The sequence below is a fragment of the Lissotriton vulgaris genome, unplaced genomic scaffold (assembly GCF_964263255.1).
Source record: "Lissotriton vulgaris unplaced genomic scaffold, aLisVul1.2 SCAFFOLD_1397, whole genome shotgun sequence".
In the NCBI taxonomy this organism is placed as follows: domain Eukaryota; kingdom Metazoa; phylum Chordata; class Amphibia; order Caudata; family Salamandridae; genus Lissotriton; species Lissotriton vulgaris.
The window spans coordinates 2,516-24,167 of record NW_028245425.1 but is presented as its reverse complement, the minus strand read 5'-3'; the positions used below and the strand labels follow the sequence as shown (position 1 = coordinate 24,167).

General features: G+C 42.2%; 1 protein-coding gene across 1 annotated transcript in view; it reads right to left on the bottom strand.

The window, feature by feature from the left end:
- LOC147666426 (eukaryotic translation initiation factor 6) overlaps positions 1 to 21,428 on the bottom strand; it is a 55,239-nt gene extending 33,811 nt beyond the window's left edge. The window contains exons 1-3 of the mRNA XM_086949069.1: positions 21,309 to 21,428; positions 15,588 to 15,712; positions 12,240 to 12,325 (exon numbers count right to left, since the gene is read on the bottom strand). Of these exons, the coding sequence (XP_086805195.1) occupies positions 12,240 to 12,325; positions 15,588 to 15,694 (193 nt within the window). The 5' untranslated portion in view covers positions 15,695 to 15,712; positions 21,309 to 21,428. The remainder of the gene's footprint in view (positions 1 to 12,239; positions 12,326 to 15,587; positions 15,713 to 21,308) is intronic.
- Positions 21,429 to 21,652: the final 224 nt, after the last annotated feature.

Sequence of the window (21,652 nt, the reverse complement as noted above, 5' to 3'; positions counted from 1 at the left end):
GTGGTATACCAGTATACAATGATTGGACATCTAGGGTGCTCAAGATCGGTTTCTCTGGGTAGAACTCATTATTACTAAGGAGATTCAACATATCTTTAGTATCTTTTAGAAATGAGGGTATATTATGCACTAGAGGTCTAAGAAAGAAATCACAGATCTCCGATATGGGGTTGAGAGCTGAACCTGTTCCAGAAACAATATAGCGGCCCAGTGATGGGTGTTTTTTCTTGACGACCTTTGGAAGAATGTAAAAGGGAGGGGTGTTTTTTAGGTCTCGCTTGAGACAGCGCAAGCTGTCTCCGAGTCATTTAGTAAGTGGTTTTTAAAGTGCCACCAGAGGCTTTTGCTGGCCTGACTAGCCTGATGCTTAAGTCCACGCGAGCCATCTGTCTGTCTTTGATCGCGATCGCACCGCCATCTGTCTTTGATCGGAATCACTTTCACGGGTGGGCGGGCGCGTGGCCAGGTCACTTTTGCTAGTTTCTTATGGCTCCAGTGTTTCCTTGTATCTTCTCACTTACTGTTTCCTTGTGGCAGTCTGTGCTTCCTTGTACACCCCGTGTCTTCTCGTTGCTCTGTTCTGTTTTCTTGTCATTCCCAGTGCTTCCTTGTGTCATCTGACTCACTCTTTCCTTGTTCTCAATTTTTGCCTCCGCTGATAACTTAAGAGTATTACAATTTAAAAAGGTTTGCAGTTTGAGGTCTCTAAACTTGCATATTTGTTTACATAGAAATGTGTCAAAAACTTTGACAAAGCCAAATATTAGAGCTATTTGGCTATTAGGTGTTTTTTGCCACGTTAGCTGCACAGTCTCGCTCGTTTAACTTTGAAACTGAGCGCGGCGCCGCTTCACGGACACCGCGCTCGGTTTATTTATATATTTCTTAACTTTAGCACTGAGTGCAGCGCCCGCTTCAAGGACACCACGCTCAGTGTTGAAGTTAAGAAATATATAAAGCAACCGAGCGTGATGTCCGTGAAGCGGCACGGCGCTCAGTTTTAAAATTAAGCATTTGCAATGCAATCTGACTGATTACATTGCAAATGCTTGTTTTACCAGTCGCAAGAGTAAGCCACAGAAACGCAGCGAGCCCGTGCCTTGTATTCTATTAGTCAGTGGTTAATTTGTAACCGACACATGCAGACATGGAATGATGAATTCCTTAGTGTACTCTGGCGATTTATTATGCGATCGTCTTCAGACTGGTGCAAATATTTTCAATTTCTCTTTCTTTCTCTCACATGTGCACTGACCCTTTATTCGGATTCAACACGTACACGCTTGTGTTCACACTATAAATACATATGTGCAGACAGGGTGCCTCTCACGCGCGCGCACTCATTCTGATCTCTACATAACCAACACAGAGGTATAATGCTGACAGACTATGCACGTACAAACACACGGTAACACTTGTGCGCTCTTAGCCCACTACAACATACATATACAACCACCACAATACTGATGCCAGTGGTGCACGCATGTGTGTAGAAACACATTTTTCACTCTTCACGCAAACAAGTTCATATACACGATCAGCACATGTATAGACAATCCACCTAACCCCTACATGCAGCCACAACATATGCGCACATAAGAACAACACAGGTGAAAGGAGGAAGGCTTGCTGGCAGCTATGACGAAAGCAGGCACACAATAGTAGTGTGTACTATGCAATCAGGACACATGTGCCCCCCCCATAGGTAATTAAAACAAATACCGGCAATCAGTGTACACGCGTGCAGCCACACACTATGCACATTTCCTTTATGCGCCATCATGAACTCAGTCAGGCAGTATTCACTCGTATGTAGACACAACCTTTGTACACGCAGTGTTCAGTCGCACCCATGTAACGAATAGGCTTTTTTTAACAGTCGCAATAATAAGCCACAGAAACACAGCTAGTCCGTGCCTTGTAATCCCCAAGTGGTTTATTTGTTTAAAAAAAAAAAAAAATACGTGCAGGGGCTCTCGTAAGGAGGCACCTTGCACCAGTCCTCTGCTCCTGTTAGCGGTCTAAAACCGAACCAACTACTAACCATGAACAAGAGGAGATGATGTGGCATAACGGCTAGAGCCGCTGACTTCGGAGCTGGAGAACCAGCATCGAGTCTACAGACTTGGCCTAACATCCTGTGATTATTCTGGGAAAATCACTTAATCTCCCCATGCCCACCAAAAATGAATATGCTCTTAGCTGGTGCTCATGAAAAGCACCGGTGACGATGATTACGTGTTGGTGCTGAGTACCGGAAACCACTGGCTCAAATTAAGTACTGCTATTGGTTCACAAAGTGGTGCACTCAGCAAAGAAGTGCATTGTGCTGCCACCTGCAGCGCAGGATACAGCTTCCACCGTGGTGATGTTTACAGCCTTACTCCAGGAAGAAACACGTGCAGTGTGCCTAAAGAGTAAAGTGTTGCATTCACACCCAAGTACCCAACAGGTGTTTGGCCTATATCCTACTGCACCGTGTTTTCGGCTGTAGCAGATAAACACAACATGATGACTGATACACAATAACTGGCAAGGGGGATGCATTAAACACCCTCAGCATTGGTCTCCTCCACCAGGTATTTATCACCAGTGTGTCTCTAGTGGCCTGTTTTTTTTTTTAAATCAAAGTTTACACGACGGCTCAAAGCCGTGAAATAAAACAAGCCGAGGGAGGTGAGGGAGAGGAGGGAGCAACAAGAACAGACCGGGGTGGGGTAAGCTACTTGAGTGACTGGGAGGAGGGTGGGACACCACACCACTGCAGATAACATAACACTATAGAAGCCAGCTTTGTGTGTCATTTACCAACAACGCTGAGCTACAGAAACGTGTACAGCACTTTTGTCCGTTCAGTTCACAGTAGGCTGTCAGTCGGAAATCGACCGCTGCTGCAGGGAAACCATGTCCTGGCTCCTGTGTTCGACCATCACTCAAACTCACCATTCGGAGTCAAACCCAGAACTTTCCCTTTCCCTACAATCGCACATCAAAGTAGGAGGGCATGTGCGCGCCGCGAAAAACTGTCACCACCAGTCTCACATCTAACTGCCAGATCCTGACTACCTCCCCTTAAGACACTCCCCTAGCAGAGTACAGATCGGCCTACTCCAACCCGCACGAGATCAGTCAAACGTCACAGGATGACTGTGCATTTACCAACATAACTACACACACAACCATTTTTTTTCACTGTCAGATGTGAAAAATAGACAAATATTGGCCATATTTAATTATGCTGTATCCTCAGTTCAATACTGGGGTGCTTTTTTAACTTGTCTAGTTCAATGCAAATTTTACCATTACTAATTAAAATTGTGTTAGTTTTGGCTTATTTTCAATGCAAACTATCTCAAAAAGTTGCTGTAAAAACGTGCAAGTCTGCAACGGAAGACTATTCATTTGCTAATTAATTTCAACATAAGGTTGCAAGACCATAAATTGGAGTTTTCAGGATTTTTACTAGTTTCTTGTTTGAAGATGTTACTCTCTCCTGCACACTCCACTACTGTACTAAGGTTATAAGTAACCTGACACCCGCCTTTCAGAACTTCTTGCATCCAGCCAAATCGGGCATGGCACTGGAGCGTCCCAGCCATCTGATGATCTCCGCACCTCCTTCTAGACCTCAAATCACTACTGTTTGCAGTCTGTCACTCACCCCTCACATCACTGGCAATCACCCTTCACATGGCCTGACAGTCGCCCTTGTCCCTCCTGGCTTTCACTACTCACCTCCCTGCCACTCACCCTTAACCCTCCTGGCACTAGCCCAGTTTAAAGAAATACACCCCTCATACCACTCAGACCATACAATTACAAACCACATATTTACACACAAATTAATGCAACATAAATAATCTCCACATCATAACCTTCAATACCACATAATTACACAACACACATTTACACTCAACTCAATACAACATAACTACACTCAACATAATACCACCTAGTACCACATATGCCTGTTTCAAAGGTTGTGGTCAATTTAAGAGATCGTACTGCAGTTATTTTTAAGTACTGTGACCAGTTTCAGGTATTGTGGTCTGTTTTATGTTGTGAATTTAGTTTGAGGCAGTCAGGTGCTAGTGTTGCATTATTATTAAAAATGCCAACTGCTCAAACTTTTATAATGCGAAACCTATTGCATTGCAAATGCTTGTCTGAAGAGGTTATCAGTATCAGTTTTTGTAATCCATCTGTTCTCCAACCCTCCACCTACAAAGAATGGCATCTCATCAGCTTTGGGGTCCCTTGTCTATTAGGTTTTATTTTCTTCACCATTTAGCAGCTTGAGGCACTCGTTGTGATACATTGGTTTGGGTAACACAACTAAAACCACACTCAGGTCTGCTGGTTTTATAGCCATTGACTGATCCCCGGCTAATTCCTGGATTGCTTCTCTAGCTCCACTTTGATAATATTTGGAAATACTAGTGGTCATGTTTCCCTTAGGGCATCAATCTCAAGGTTCACAGCAAGTGGTGTACGGGGTGGGGGACAAATGTAGACCTATTATGGATAACTGTATTCACCTCTACCGCCAAAAATACTTGCCCTTATTTTTGTTAGGGAACTCATGATCTTAATGATAAAATTCCTTGGGTACTTCTGAAAAGACCGGCATGAGAACCTGGCTTTTCAGTTTTTTTTAAACTGACTATATTCTCAACAATATTATAGCTGAGTTAGCTTTGTTTGACCGATTTTTCCTCTTAAAAGAGCATTTCCACACTTCTCCTACTCCTCGCCCTGGATTAAGAATCAGTGACTAATAATAACAGTTGTTCTCCTCTAAATTTGTACATTGCCGAACCAGGTAGCGTCCTGTCTAAATTTGTAAAAAAATGCTGGAGATAAATTCAGTTGATGGATGGCCAGGCACCAGTAAAAATCTGGAACTACAGAACTACATTTCCCAATAATAATATGGAGGGGAACAGATGACCATGCTCCGTATTCATGTGGTGATGCAGCTCGCCACACCAAACAATGGTGCCTTTTAGGTTCCTGGTTAAATGTGGGAACAGGATCGCGCCAAAGATTTCAGCCGATGGCAAAAGAAATGGTTTGGCGCACCTCTTTGACGAAGTAAATAATTTGGCACATTACCGGTGGACATAAAAATTCTGAGCTTTATCCATGGAACCAAATGAAAAATCTTTCTCCTAAACCATTCGGTGCATTTACTACAGGTCTATATACTGATACCAACATGTTGAATATTTATAACACTTCCCTAATGGTGTGTAGGTGAGTAGGAATCTTGACACTTTTGAATTGTGTACAACTGAGTTTAGAGTATGCTTCTTAATATCCATTACAGAAAAACTAGTAATCTACATGAGGAATGATGTGACCAACATATAACCTGTGGTATTATTACCTGCCCTTGTTTTTTCGAAGTGTGTAACTACAGGAATTGCCACCCCTGATCAGACCATGCAGTAGGTTGTAACCCTCTGTGGGTAAACGATTCAGTATTTGAAATGACATCACAACTGTCTCCCAACAAGCCTGCATCTTGTTTGTGTCTTATGTAATGTTACCGCCCTGATATATATATATATATATATATATACACACACACATACACACTCTATTAACTCAGGATTTACTCACAGCCCTGAGGAATACCACCGACCAGATCCATAGTGCATAAGTGCGCAGAAACGTGTTGGCACTTTGAAGGGTGATTGGGTATAAATACCCTAAGAACATTCATAGTTTACTTTCTACTAATGATACCCAAGGTGCCCCTCATTTAACGAAAATTCCTGTGTTATATCTTAAGTTAGTGGTCTTCAAACTTTATGTAGTGCCCTACTCAGTAAAAGGAGAATTTAAAAAAAAAAAAAAAATCACAGGACCACCCCACAAACTTTCACAATTACTCTATTAAACTGCTACGGTTTAAATAAGTCTATACTTATTTAAATATTGTACATAAAGTTCTGTTACCGTTTTAACAGTGGTGGCTGGTGACATTCGAAAGTGGTGCGGCGTAACCTCTGTCTGAGTGCACTTTCTCTTTTCAAATAAATAAGCAAACGCTCTACTTCTCTATGAGAAACATAATATACTTATATGTTCAAGAGGAAACTGGAAAATGTATTTTTTAGGACGGATAAACTTTACAATAAGCAGACAAGCGTAGAAAAAATGTGAATCCTCAGCAGCGATTTGTGCTTAAATGCTGCCGAGTTTCTACAAGCTCACGTCTTCTGGGGATACAACCTCGTCAGGGGTAGTAAGTGCTATATAAACGCAATTTAAATGAGTGAAAAAACATCAGCAATGTGGAGCATATATTTCTACGTATATGTGCGCAAGAACAAACACTCCTTCCCCTATATAAAAAATCTGGTCATGCTTTCATAAGGATTCACAGCAGCCCCCTTCTCCCTGGAAGTGTGGGATTTACCATGGATCTCAAAAATTGTGATTTTAATCGTTTAATTCACTAAAATGAATACATAGGCCCAGTCTCCATGAAAAACATCAACATGATGCCAGGGCTAAAGAAAACCAATATTTGCTATATATAGTGCTTAGAAACGACAGGGGTACAATATGAAGCACTATAGGAAAACGGGTATTAACTTTACTCAAACAAGTCTTTTTGTGCTGCCAGTGCTTAAATGATGCACTGTGTAGGTCAGGTCTTAGACTCTCCTCCCGGTCTTGGACCCCCACCTTCGGTCTAGACCTAGGCAGCCTGACAGCACTGAGTCCCTCCATGCCCCTGCTTGGGAAGGCTCTGGCACTGCAGGCCTTTCAGACTGTCTGAAAGACTGGCAAGTCATGAAGGTCTGCAGCTGAGATTAGTTATGTCCAAGGGCCCCATAAACCAAGCGTCCACCATACCTGCTCCAGGGCTGAGCTCCCGCGGCCGCACACACGTCCAGACAGCTGAACAAAGGGGATGCACTGCAGGCAGCACCCCTTCACCAAATGAAAATGTAACTGCCCCAAAACAAAACGTTTCACTCTATCCTACCAGGCCAGTGTTTCCTTAAATTACCTCGTGCTTTGAGCCGGTTTACCATGGCTGTGCAGGCGTGGCCTTTCTTGTTCCAATCAGTCTCGGCCGGCATTACGGGCGGGTGGGGTGGAGTGGAGTGGAAAGGGTCGTCGCGCAGGGGGGGGTATAGGGTGGAGGGGGGGGGGGGGGGGAGAAGGGTTTAATAAAATTAAAAAATTAAATAACTTACCTGAGCTTCTGGATAGGTCCGATGACTCCCAACTCCCGCCGTCCGGTCCAGCGCCAATTCCTGCAGCTTCTCGTCATGAGGAAAAGCAGGCAGCCTCCCTCCCTCCGCCAATCACAATGCTGTGAGGCGCAGGGGACAGCGCCCCAGCCGCGCCGTTTTCTCCTTCATAGAGAGAAAGTGATTGTGGGCGGTCGTGCTCGAGGGCAGGGGGAGTGGCTTACCCACGGTTGTGGGTACTGTCTGTCTGGTCGGCCCTGGAGCCGACCAAACAGTCAGTACCCACAACAGTAGGTAAGCCACTCCCCCCTGCCCTCAAGCACAACCGCCCACGATCCCACCCCCAAACAGGCACTTCTGCTTTCTCGCAGTGCGAGATGCAGAAACATAACATGGTAGTGTTTACCATTTTTATGTTTCTTGTTAGATCTGGGGGTCTCTCATTGGCAGAGGTAAGTACCTTAGACCAAGTAGGGATCCTTGCTTCTAGTCAGGGTGAAGGAATACACACAGTAGATAACCCCTGCTTACCCTCTAGGTAGCTTGGCTCGAGCAGACAGGCTTATCCCCAAGGCAATGTGTATAATAAATGCACTTAACACAAACAATGATCCCCAATCCACCACAAACTGAGACCACACAGGTAAGTATATTTATAAAAATATAACTTTATCTAGTTTTGCAGTAAAAATCAGCAGTTATACGATGATAGCTCTTTCTCATAAGGTTGCACATAATCTTGATGGTTGCACTAGTACTTGTCAGGAATGTCCTAATATAAAAATAGTCTCAAGTCTCTCTTAATAACAATTATCAAAGAATATATTTGTAGGTTATGGTCGCTTATCAAACGATCATGGGGCCGTGCCTAGCGCTATTCCGATGAAGCGCTCCTTCCTTGTTAGACACTCGGATCACACAGACTCCCCCCTGGCCTTTGCTGAACTTGCTAGCTCCCTGCCGGCTCCTGATACAACAGCGAGCGGCAGGAGCCTCAAATACCTTGCTAACACGGAGGCGGCAGGCCGGGGGTGATCGTTGCGGCTTCTTTGTTGTTTCCCGGCTTCGGCGAGGCTCCCGGTATCTCCCGCCGATGACACCTCGCTTGGACCAATCCGGCCGTGGTTCCTCTGGCAAGCCCTCCTTGATGAAACGGCGTTCTTCACAGCGGAGCAATCAGCAGGCCGCTCCACACGTTAGGCTTACCGCAGCCCGCCAATCACAGCTCGGCACTCGGACGAGCCCTCCGTGACGTAGACACTTCTGCAGGGGGGGGGGGGTGGAATCAGCCAACCAGAGCGCGCCGCCTCACGACCAGCCTTCGGCAGCAGCCAATCATAGCACGGCCCCTTCGGTGTTGCGAACGGACCCTCGAAGTCGATTTCAGGACCCCGGCCCGCGGCGGTGTTTAGTCGGACAGGCTGAATCAACACGCCCGCACTGGGGAGGCTCACAACCCTTCGGCCACCACAAAACACGTGTCGATGAACACGTCGATCTCGGAACACGGCAGGCAGCAGTAAGCGCAGCGCTCTCAATCAGATCAGAGAGCAGCCAGCGCGCTACACGGGGCAAGCAGCAGGTCTTAGTCGAGCAGCCCCCGATTTCCACCGCACACAGCAGCTTCAGGGGACATAGCAGAGTCTTGTAGTCCTTAACAACCTTTCTGTTCCTGGGTTGCAAAACAGGAGGCCAGCTCTTCTCAGGCCCTTGGAGATTCAGAGACACAGCAAAGTCTTTCTTAGGTCAAGCAGGCAGGGTCACAGCACACAGCAAAGTCCCTCTTCTCCTCAGCTTCAGTTGGTCAGCAGTTTAGTTCTTCAGCGGTCCTTCTTCCACCAGAGGTTCCTCTTGATTGTAGAATCTAATTTTCTGTTGTCAGGGGTCCTTCTCTTATACCCCTAAAAGTCTTTGAAGTCTTTGTGCAAGTGGGCCCTGAGCCCGGTCCAAACCAGTTCTGGGTGTTGCTGGAGCCCTTGGGCTTCCTGACTTCCTTCTTTCTTTCAGTGTGAGGGACAGAGGTGGCGGTCGCCCTGCGGGAGGTGGAGCCAGCATTGTGGTCTGGCAGGCACAGCCCTATTCATTCATTCATTCTTTATATCTTTATTTCAGCTACCAAAGCCATAAAAGATTTACAGATTAAAACATACAATAATAGAAAAAACATCTCAAAACATAATTACAATCAGTAAATGTTGAAACGATTTTCCACCATTGCTTACTATCTATCAATTTTGTCTTATCAAATATCAAATAAAGTATGAGTCCTTTATACACAATTTACGCTCCCTTTCTTATTTACAGCTTTAATTCTTTCTTCCTTCGAATGAAATAAATGGATTGTAAAAATCTACTAGCACTGAATACTATTGTTTGCATTGTATCTGTTTTGATTATTTTAAGTGCATTAGTACAAGACCTTATTCCTAGGGAATTACACAAAGGTTTAATCCACCTCATTCTCGCCAGCCTGCAGGCAGGGTAGAAGAAGAGGATGTGCATATCATCTTCCTTCAGGTTTCCATCACACATAGTACAAATATCATTGACAATAACGTTATCACAATTGTTTTTCCTGGACCAACGTGCCACAGTTGAATTAGTCATAAGATTGCCATATCTTAACTTCATAAATAAAGTTTTGGCAAGTGGTGGCTCTATCTCATCAAGAAAAACCTCGAATAAGGGCAGGTCCTTGAAGCTTAAAAAGTTACAAACTAAGGACCCACCACTCTTTTTCTTTGGAGGCCCTATTCATTCCCAGGTGCTATCTCCTCCCACTTCCCTGGCAGCAGATGCATCCTTTCAACCACGGCTGACTCAGACAACCTCCTGGGGGCTCTGCAGCCCCGGTCACCCTCAAACCAGACAGTCAATCCACAAGCAGGCCCAGGCACACAGAAAGGTTAGACAAGAGAACAGTCACTTTCTAAAAGTACTATTCTCAAACACAGAATTTAAAAACAACCTTTCCTAAAAGATGTGTTATTAAATTCTGAGTTCCGGGATATCAATCACTTATGTCCCATCTTGTTTCTATGGGAAGATAGGCTGGTATCCATTGGGACCAGCCTCCCACATGTTAGTCTATGGAGCAAGATAACCTTGCAGCAGTGAGCACACAAAATGGCTGCTGCTCACTACCAGAGCATGTTACCTGCACTAGTACATGCTCTACCTTACCCATACACTTCACCTTGCCCAGGGGGGTACCTTGAGCCTTCCACAGGGGTGACTGATGTGCACAGACAGGGAAGGGTTAGGCCCAGCCCAATCAATATGACAATTTACATAGGGAGCACTTACACTCTGGCACTGATCAGCAGTGGCAGAGTGTCCGAAGCATCTAAACCAACAAAAACGAAATCCAGCACAGCATCAAAAATACAGGAGGCAGAGGCAAAAAGATGGGGGAAAACCACGCCAAGGGTGTCAGGTCTAACATTTCTGCTTCTCGCACTGAAGAATATTTGGAGTACCTTCCCTTTTGACACCTTCTGCCAGCCAGGATATAAAAGAGAAAAGATAGATGCCAATGACGGCCCATTACAGAGGGGCTTATTACCACTCATTTTGTTTCAGCAAAAAACAAACAAAGCACTGTTATCAGCATAATGCTTCCCGCGCCCACCAGTTTGAAGACCCCCGACTTAAGGTATTTTTAATGTAATCTGGATCCCTGCAATATCCAGGAATTTAGATAATCTCAAGAACTCCGTAATTGGTGAAGTTGAGTCTGCCATGGTGGTACCATCTTACGAGGGTGGGGTTAGGTGGCCAATGACTAAGCGTGCCACACTACGTGGGTGAGGCCTCCTCATCCACTTTTAATGAATTGGCATTATTGAACCCCTAGTTTGACTCAAAAGAAAAATAATTCTGTTCTTCATAGGGTGTCTACTGCACTTTTTGTATAATGAAATTGAATGTCAAGTGGAACTACAGTAGTCTATGTTTTCCTCCTTTTCTCTCCAAGTGATAAAATAGAAGTACTGGCTATGCCAATATCTTTTAGCATTATTGTATAGCAGCGTGGCAGCTGTTCAGAAAGTGTAAAAGTTATTGGAGGGGCAGAGACGTGGCGTAGAGAAGCTATGGCATCACTGTAAATCAGAGATGGATGAGAGGCTTGCACGGTGCAGACCTGCTCTAAAGGTGCGAGTCAAATTAACGGTTAGCTACATTTATATGTAATTTTATCCTTTTTCTTTGATGGTGCCAATAATGCCTATTTAGCCATGGACGATTGACTATGGGTTTGATAGCCCTTGTATCACTGTTACCAGAGAGGCCGTTTTCTGACACTTAAAACGCTGAGTTTCTGATGTGGATATTCCTCTTAACACCACGTGACCTTGGACAAAGGCCCCTAGTTCAAAAAAACTCTATATAGGCACACATTCTCTCTATATTAGGAGTATATATTTTGAGGTACTTCAAGGTTATTTTTCGTCAGGCAGCAGGAGCATTAGCTATAACAAATATTATGAAGGCCTCACTGAGTTACCCATCATTATTACAAATCTGCCTGTTTTATACTTCCTAGTGGTGAAAATTACTTTCCACAAATGAGATCTCCTGTAGTCCTTCGATTCTTTCTACTATGTCGCATCAGAGTGCAAGTTAATATTTGAGTTTAGCACGTTTCCAAGTACTCTTGTTTGGGGGAGAGAAGACAGCAGAAGCACATGGGACAAACCAGTTTGCACACTGTACTTGAGAGGGAGGGTTCCTGGATCAGGGAATTTTGGTTTCACAGGACACAAATCGCTTTTAGACCATACACATTACTTAGATAAGATGTCTAGACTTTGCTTTCACATTCACAGGATGCATAATAGAAAGCAAAAAGATTAAACGGCGCTACAGACATTCCTTGATTACCATCACATTTTAATTAGTAAGCATCTAACATTGGAAATAGGCAACCAATTTCGGAATTCAAAATTTACCAATAGTATTCGGCAAACATATACAGGTATGTATAGTTACTTTGAATACAAGAAGAGACTCTTCAGTACTCACCAACACACATTCGGCCAATGATTCTGCAGCCTGCAATAGATGCATGAACAACGGGTATGGTCTCAGAAAGTTCCCCTTCAAAGACACTAAAAAAACAATATTTGACTGTGAAAAACATTGCTTCAACAGTAGTAGCTTTTAGTCAGAATCCAAAGAGCGACAGTCCGATCTCATAAATCCCAATCCTAGAACCATATTGTTAGACTGTTATAATAACCCACATACCCAAGTACAAAAATATAGTTAATGCACCCATTATAAACATAGGAGCCCCAGAATCCTAAACATGTCAAAACAAGGCAAAACAAAAACTAGCAGAAAATGCAAAGGGTGCAATTTACTTATCAATTCTGAAGCAAACCTTTCTATATGGTCTATAAAATAAGCCAAAGCAGCCTTCTCCATTACAGTCACAAAGCATATAGCCCATGATGCCTTTATGATCTTTCAGCAAAAAGATCCTACTGAATGCAAACTCTACAGTTAAGCTTGCTTTAAATGCCTACGCCATCCTTACTGACAACACATTTGAAGCCATGTCATTTGCGAATAGCCTTATTGTTACTCCTTTATGGCGTTTGTCACACGATTACATAATGCCTTGTTGTATACGAATTCCAAAGACGCAGTACAATTACCACAATAATCGCAACTGTCATTCTTTAAAAGGAACTGTTTAACTATTCCAGAATCCATTCCTCCTTTGTAGTCGAGATACTTGACCTAGCCCTCTAATTGTTCCTGCCCTCCGAATATGTGCATGCCGTCAAAGCAACACTCTTCAAAAGTATTTCATTCTCCACTTCTCACATAAAAATGTGTCATTTAATCAGGCCCCCAAAATTACTAAATATTTTCGAATCTTTAATCCATAAAATGTTACATTCTACAAGTAAGATGACAAACGTTATTGGGCCTTGTCAGTACAATCCCTAACAAATATAGGCAAAAGAAATATGGAATGTTGCCGTTTAATTTAGACAAAATAAATATACTCTTATAATAAAAAAGCAGGTAAACCAAACATATTGTGGTATCACCTGGTAGAGGCGTTTTAAAAGGATGGGTTTGTGTTACTTTTCTCTCATGATAAACAGCATTTATTACATTTAAAATAAACTGAGCAAAGAAGAAGTCAAAATGTACGAAGTATACAGGATGTCAAAATTGATGACTTTTTCTGGCTTTTTATTTTTTCACATTATCATATACACCAAAAAAGTTGCACATGTCATGTGTGACACCTTCAGTCAGTCATGGTTTATTAGTCAAAAAAAGGAGGTGGGTGCTGGGATTTTTTGACCCCATACTTCAGAGGTAAAAGTGAAACCTAGCCACAGTGCAACATGCTGTTAGATTAAATATCAGACCTGAAGGTGTTGCATGATACATGGGGCAACTTTGACATTATGAACATATTTAATATTTCGAACATTACAGTTAAGTTCAGTGACCCTCTTTAAAAGAGTAATCTAATACAGGATTACCAAAATGTTACTCGCAGATATTTCCCCCTAAAAAAGTTCCTTAATCAGAACCGAGGGAGTGAGGCGCTTGGGATAATTTGGAAGCCTTCTTTTTATACTTAATCCATGTCAAGACAAAAATGAGAACAAAAAAAAAGAAAGAAAAAAAAAAGTACTCATTACCGCAATGAGTAGTAAAACCATTGAAAGTGCAGAGGTCATCTCACATTAACTGAAAGCTGACTGCAAACTCTGATCCCTTAGCATGTCGAGGGCAGTGGTTAACCTGAGAAGAGACCTTCCACGATCTTCGGCATAGAAGGCAATTAAACGGCAAGCCTTTCTTATACCTGGAGTAGTCTTTAACGGCCACATGCATCATTGCTGCCGTTTGCGATTTCTTAATTCCGAAAATTAAGGAATCGCAATTAAAAAAAATCGCAAACGGCTATGCACCAAGAAATCACATTTTTTTTGCGATTTCTTAAATTTCCTTAATTGCGATTCACAATTTGCGAATCGCAATTAAGGAATCCCTTCCCATTGATGCCTAGAGGCCCATAGGAATGAATGGGAAGTCATTTTCAATTTGCGATTTGCAATTTGCGAATCGCAAATTTAAAATGCAATTTCAAGGGTGCAGGGGGGTCCAAAGGATACCCCCCCTGAAATATAACTTTAAGTGCATTTTTCACACACACATGCCCCAAGGGCATGTGTGTGTGTAAAATGAAACTATCAAAAATGCACTTTTGTGCATTTTTTAAAGTTTTCGCAAATTACCATGAAGGTCAACTTCATGGTAATTTACCTCTCCCTATTTGCGAATTCGCAAATTTAAAATGTTCATGCATTGCATTTAATAAATCTCAAATTGCGATTTCTTAAATGCAATCGCAATTTTAGAAATAGCAACGTAATTGCAATTTCTAAAATTGCGAAAAACATGATGCATCCCAATTCTGTAAATTGCATTCGCAAACGGCCGAAAATTGCAATTCGCACCATTTGCGAATGCAATTTACTTTGATGCATGTGGGCAAAAATCTTTATTGAACAAGCCTAAAGGAAGATATTGGCCTTGTATTATAATGGTATTCAACCATTGCGAGTCCAGAAACCATAATGTGGCTTACTTATCTCACAAGACAAATGCAGTAACGTGAAAGAGTGGAAACACCCCTATACAACATGTATTTGTACATGAAATATGTACACTATTGGCACAAACCAAACACAAGTCTTGTGTTCCAATGCAAGCAGCTGCTGAACATTAGCCCCTGCAGAACAAACTTACTGAAAATGTAGAGCCTCTGCACAAATTAGTGGAAAAACTGGGAGAAACGGTAACAATTTGGCAAGTAATGAATGTCTGATCAGGTTCTGCATTATGTAGAGGGCACAATGTCTGTTTGGAACACAGCACACCTGTAACTAGGTGCACTGGGCCCACACAGGGACGGTGCACCCCATCAGATAATGCAGCAAGCCCAAGGCAGACGCAAATTCGCAGCTGCCATGGGGTCTGCACGTTAGTGAAAGGCAGAGTGCCTGTTTCAAGCAGACACTGTCTTCCACAGTGCAGGGAGCACAAGGTGGGGGGTGGTAAGGCATTGTGACAAAGATCCCTCTACAGAATGGCTGGGGGGGGCATGGGATCCCTTTCTGCGGGTAACCTTGTGGCATAGTCGGTGCACCTTGTGAGGCAATCTTCGCCCGTGTCCATAATACACTGCAGGGGACAGGCAAAGTGTTTCTCCTCACTTGCATGGGAACGCGCACCTCATGTCTGCCCTGGCGTTATTTGTTATCTGGCATAATCTGTACACCCCTGAGGCACTTCATGTAATACAAGACCAATCAATGGATGAACCTCCCTCACCTGTAGAAGTTCTCGGAGCCACCAATTGCAACAAGACAGTAGGTGTTGGTGAGTTTAGCAAAGCAGCCGATCTCATTGTTGTTCTCAAAGGAGGCACGGACTGCCATGATTTGGATGCAAGAGAGCTGGAAAAGAAGGGAGAGAAAAGTTACGTAGTTGGACCAACCTGTTTTATTCAATACTACTAGACGTAGATAGGCAATTGCATGCTATAGAAAAAACAAGTCTATCCAATCATATAAAATGACGATATTAATCTACAAAATCACGTTATTTGGCGCTCTCTTATGTATACACACACAAACATACACACGTGTTGTTGAGCTGTGGAAATTAGAAAAATGTGGCCAAATAATTATTTACTTAACTGTACTAATAAACACACATTTCTTCAAGCACTTATTATAGAGCAAATGACAAATTCCAGATTATTAACAGTGTACACCACAGTTTATGAGAAAAAGTGTTTAGTGCCTCATAGATTGCACATTATGATGCCTGTACAGGGAACAGTTAGGAAGCCTCTTTATTGTGATTTTACCTCAACCCACAAATTTATGCAACTTCTTTCATCTCAATTGTGGTTAAATAATTGGTTTTAAAACAAGTATAAATAAAAATGTCTTAGCTTAACCATGTATGCAGATGTACAGAATAAAATATGACAATATTATTGTTGTTGATGGAGGGGCAACATAACCACTTGAGGCTTCACCTCTCGAGTGATGGCCCCTTCCCACACTCAACAAAGGTAAATAGTATATTACACTCTGCATACATACTATTTACACACATTATGTGCATATCCAACCCATCACAAACTTACATAACACCTACTGTGTTCCAATTTCATGTAAGAACCACTTTAAAAATATCCTTATTACTGACCAATGTTTTTCCACATTCACGTAACAAAGTAAAATGACTAACAAAAAATATTTTATTGGGAAGGAAATAATGAATCGGTTGGTGAAGAGAGCCCAACAGTGACCCTGCATATCAGGCTTGGCACCTTTAACAGTATTTAATATATGTTAGTTTAAATTCCAGTAGAATCATTCTACTTCTCAAAAGATTCAAAGTAGAAGAGACAATATCTTCCAAATTAATGGTTTTCGACCATTAAATGGCTTTTTACTAAGTACTGAGCACATTTTGTGATTCGACAAATAGTTACTGAATCACAAAATGCATTTAGAAATGCATAATGAATCACAAGGCATGCTTAGGACTTCCCATCCAAACTGCAATTTGCAATGCATCAATTGTTTGCATCCACAGTTTTGTTTGCAGACGAACAACGTTTTCAAATCGTCAAAGGAGATGGCACAGCGTTCGTTCACTTTATTTCGGTCATAATTCATAAAAACAATATCCACAAAGATACAGTACAAATAAATTACTTCTATCCTGTCCAAAAACAATACATAAAAGTAGCATATAATCAGCATAGCAATGTGAAACACTGGTTTAGACTATAAAGTCATACAGCGTTGTTCCTAGAGATGTAATTAGGTAACCTCTGCTGATGTGTTGAATTTTATTGTGGGGTTAGTAGATGTAAAAAAAAAAAAAAAAAAACTTTGCAGCAAATTGGCAAAAATACCCTCTAAAAATTTAGTGATTGAAAACACTTTGACTGGGAACCTATCGGCTGTACAGAATCTGATAGCTATCCTGTAGTGGCAGAGACCAAGCGAACGGCATAATGGAAATATACAGTGCCTGCTTAGTTTAGTGTATTTAAAAAAAAGAACAATGTATATTCTGCTGTTTCCTAATTTTATCTGAATGCAGGGTATAAGTTCTAATCCTCATGATTGGCTTTACATTTACAAGTAACAGATGCTAAAGGTAGAGTGTCCAACCTAAAGCTGGTATATAATGCTTTTGTGAAAGGGGGGGCAATTTGGTCCATGTATTTCTCAAAGAGATGGTATAAAAATCTAGAAAAGATTTGGTCAGTTTCCCCGGGTCTGGCCAGCTAATTAGTTCTGACCCCACCTGACCTCAATATATTGCCTTCAGGTTTTTTATTTCATGAGAAGAGATTCAGGATCGGTCCAATACTTTTCTAGACCTAATGAAAAACGTATCTGTTTCACAAAGGCCAACCACATGAGCTCTCTCCCACCTTGAGACCTATCAAATAGTATCAAGACTCTGTAGTTTTGCTAATTCAGGGTTCACCCAGACTCGAAACCAGTATGAAATTGGTCTGAGTTGTTATAGGCGGACAACGTGTTGGATGCCTAGATCAAATTTAAATACTAGAGGGGTGTTTTGGGGGATTTTAAGAACCTTTCTCAAAAAGCTATAAGCAGCCACTTCCAGTGCATCCAAGTTAACGTGACCCCACAATTCCGCAACATAGATACCTGCAGCTTCAACTTGGGCCCTCCAGACTTCCAAGGAATGGAGAGAGTGGATTGATGGAGGAATTATTTGCGAATTTTAATAATGTTGCCGCCCGGTGTTTTAAGATAAGGGCGCTTTCTGTGACTTGATTTACTTAGGAGTTGGTACTGGACAGACATATAGCCCTTAGGGGTCTGATATTAGCAGCATGTCGCCTCCGAATAACAAAGCTGGAATCTTGGACCGACTGACCCACCCCCAGAGCTAGGAAGTCATTGTCACAGGCCTGCAAGTAGATTGTGCATCCATCTATGAACAGCAGGAATAATGTGGGTGCAAGTGTGGGTGGCTGCCAAACTCCTTTTTAGACCACAAATGGCCAGTTGATTCCCCATTTGGTCCCCGTCTGACCCAAGAAAAGTTATCGCGAGGAGAAATGTAATGATGGTAAGGAGGGGGTCCAGGATCCCAATATCAAAAAGGGTTCTCCACAATCTATCCCTGGAGACTATGTCAAAGGCCGCTTTACGGTCTACATAAGCAGCATACAGACTACCATTACCCAAACCCACCTATTTCCACCTGAACAAATGGAACCCGGAGACCTGGTCAACTGTGCTGGTCTTGGGGCGAAAACCGGCCTGGAATTGGGTCAGGATTTTACTCTTCAATCCAGGACAGTAACCAATCAAGGATAATCTTACAAACTTTTTGGGGGCTTGAGTCAATGAGACCGATTGGCTGATAGTTTGCAGGGTCGGTTTTGTTCCTTTTACATGAATAGGGATAATCTCTGCCCCCTTCCAGGACTTGGGGATATCTGCTCCTGACACTATAGCATTAAAGATGCAGGTGAGATATGATACAGGGGTGTGGAATTTGATCAAATATCTACTTGTCCATGGGGCAGGTTGCTTCATGAATCTACTTGTCCTGTAACAAAATCCACTTGTCAACTTTAGTGCCATGTAGTGTGGCGACAAATTATGGTAGCAATCTCATTATATAAGAGCTCTGATATAGCCTCTCTGATTATGCCAATTTTTGTTATAATGATGAGGGCCTGGCAGCTCCCACACCAATAAGGTTTTACAAAAACCAAGCCAAAACAAGTCATACATTGACAAAACTAAAAAGCTAACCACCAATTTTAGACTTACTGGTTTTGCCAATGTTTGTTTATTTGTGTTTCCCATAATCTTATTGAAACAGGTTACACTGATTTTCCATTATGAATATTTTTGGGAAAGACTAGCATGCATCAACACGTGTCACTAAATAAAGCTGCAAAGAAATGATACTTTAAATTTTACAGTATTATATCTAACCGTTTTTTTTCCCTTTCATTTTTTTAGGAACATTTTATTTTGAAAGCAAAGAATCATCAATCTTGCTTTCAAACTTCTGCAAATATCTGCATCAAATCAGAGGGCATTCTAAGAGCATTATACATAGCCTCATATTGCTAAACTTAGAAAATGTGTGTACACATTTTTATACTGGAATTACTGTCAGTAGTGCAGTCAGAGCGTACAACATTTACTTAGAGTGCTCACCTTAATAATAAAGGCTTTCAATTAAATTAACCATAAATACAAGTTTGAAAAGCATTAACATATGGACAAAAATATGATCTTTTAACTGCAGATCGTGCCCTTTCCTGATCCATAATGTGGTACTGCAAACTGGCAGCCAAAGGGTTTACGCTGCAGGGTATTGGGCCTACTTGTCCCAAGGACAAAATACACATGAAAACATGTTTCCTTAGAACCCAAACAATATGTCCTAGGCGTTGGGCTATAGGAATTGCACATCCCTGCCGATACCGAACGCAGATGGCTTGTAACCAACTTGCACATGGTACGGGATCCCTTACGGACCCCTACCACTTGGCGGATGTTTTAAAAAAAAAAAAAGTTTATTATTAAGGAGTAGGCTCTGGTCCAGCTCTCACGAACTTTTCCAAAAACTTGTTTTTTCGCACAGCCCCATTTCCTTTAGGACAACAAGATGCATTTTTGTTTTTAACAAACATACTTTATTTAAATACAATCACATACAAGGGGGTTCTACTGACTCCTGCAGGCCACCATCCTTGCGATGCCATCCAATCTGAATTCGTCACAATTTCAGACCGATCGCATTAATATTCATAATGTAGGTCAAATTGTGAATGTTGATTTTGCAAAGTGACCTAATAGTACATAGACTGTTTTTCAAAATGTCTCTGGATTTGTAAACACTCAGCGTAAAATTTGCGACAGCTTTTTCAGAATTCAATGTCAGTACATCTGGATCCCAAGCTCTCCGAGAAGGTTGCCTGTAAACTTCAAAGAGCATACTCTTAACCTTTGTTTTATATGTCTTTCTCCCCCCCCCCCCAATTTAAGATGCCATTGAAGCAAGCAGAGCTGGATTTGTTGAAGTTCTCCAGATTGTGCCAAGTACCTTTCCCAAACTTTTTGGCATGGATACAGTTTCACTTCCGCCAAGGGCAATGTCTCTTGAAACAGATAGGAAAGAAACCTGCTTAAATCACTCACCATAAGCCTTCTTAAGTTAGATTCAAGTACCTTTCCTGTGATTTTGAGAGATTAGTGTTACCTTTGCAATTGTGGTGGATTCAATGCACATTTTGGCTTTACTGGCTGAAAACCGGAATCGAAGAAGCCGTTACTATTTAAGTAGTTTATTTACTACAACCATAAGTCTCCATGCCATGATTTATTGTTACACTAGATCAGAAAAAAATGACCCATTATAAGCAGTTCGTCAAAAAGTGCTCTTCTGTGGAGACTGCAATTTCCCCACCTCTCTAACTTTACTGATGAACCTCTAACAAGGGCCACCGGAATTTTGTGGTTCTGCACTGGGGCATTTCCCGCATAATTATGGATTTGCCCCATCTGTCAGAGTCCATCACTTGCTGCATAATACACAGATTTTACCAAAAACAAAATTCTACCTTACTGAAAACATGTATGGGCTTCTTTACGCCTGAACCTATCCTAAATGATAAATCGTTAACTTCAGCTCGATTTATCAGGGCTACTGGAAAAAGACAAAACTTCGTTAAAGTCCAATTGGAGTAAGACTGCCTCAGTATGAAGTTAAATCAGCCTTGCACCGCATGGGACATACGATTACTTCTATAGCACACATTTGCTAGAGCAAGCGGTCACAAAACATGGCTGGCAAAGGCCCACATGGTGCACACATGGAAATAAACTCAGAAATCCACGTTGACCCTCTTGTACCGAAGCCCTGCCACAGAACTTTACGAAGCACCGAAGACGGACATTGCCCCACGCCACACAGTCTACATCCCTACCCCAAATCTAATGTCATAACTCCCCTACTTACACGGGTTGTCTGTAAAATCAGCCTAAAGTCCGTTGTCGGCCGCAAAACTCTTAACTTTTGCACTTCCGGGTCGTGTAACAGCCAATCGCACGGCTAAACATTTTTCAGGAGCGTCTGGGAGAGGGATGTACTGCTAATGTGTAATATGGCCTGCCATTGGACCATATGAGTCACGTTAGCCAATAATACTGCGCCGCTAAAATTCCGATGTGCTGGTTGGCTATAGATTCTCTTTGCCACGGCCTGCCTTCCGACTTGAAGAAGCAACCAGTTTTAAGCTGGACGAGTTTGATAGAAACTCAAGCTTAGGTGTGCCGGCAAGGTCTAATTGGCGATTCCGGTCT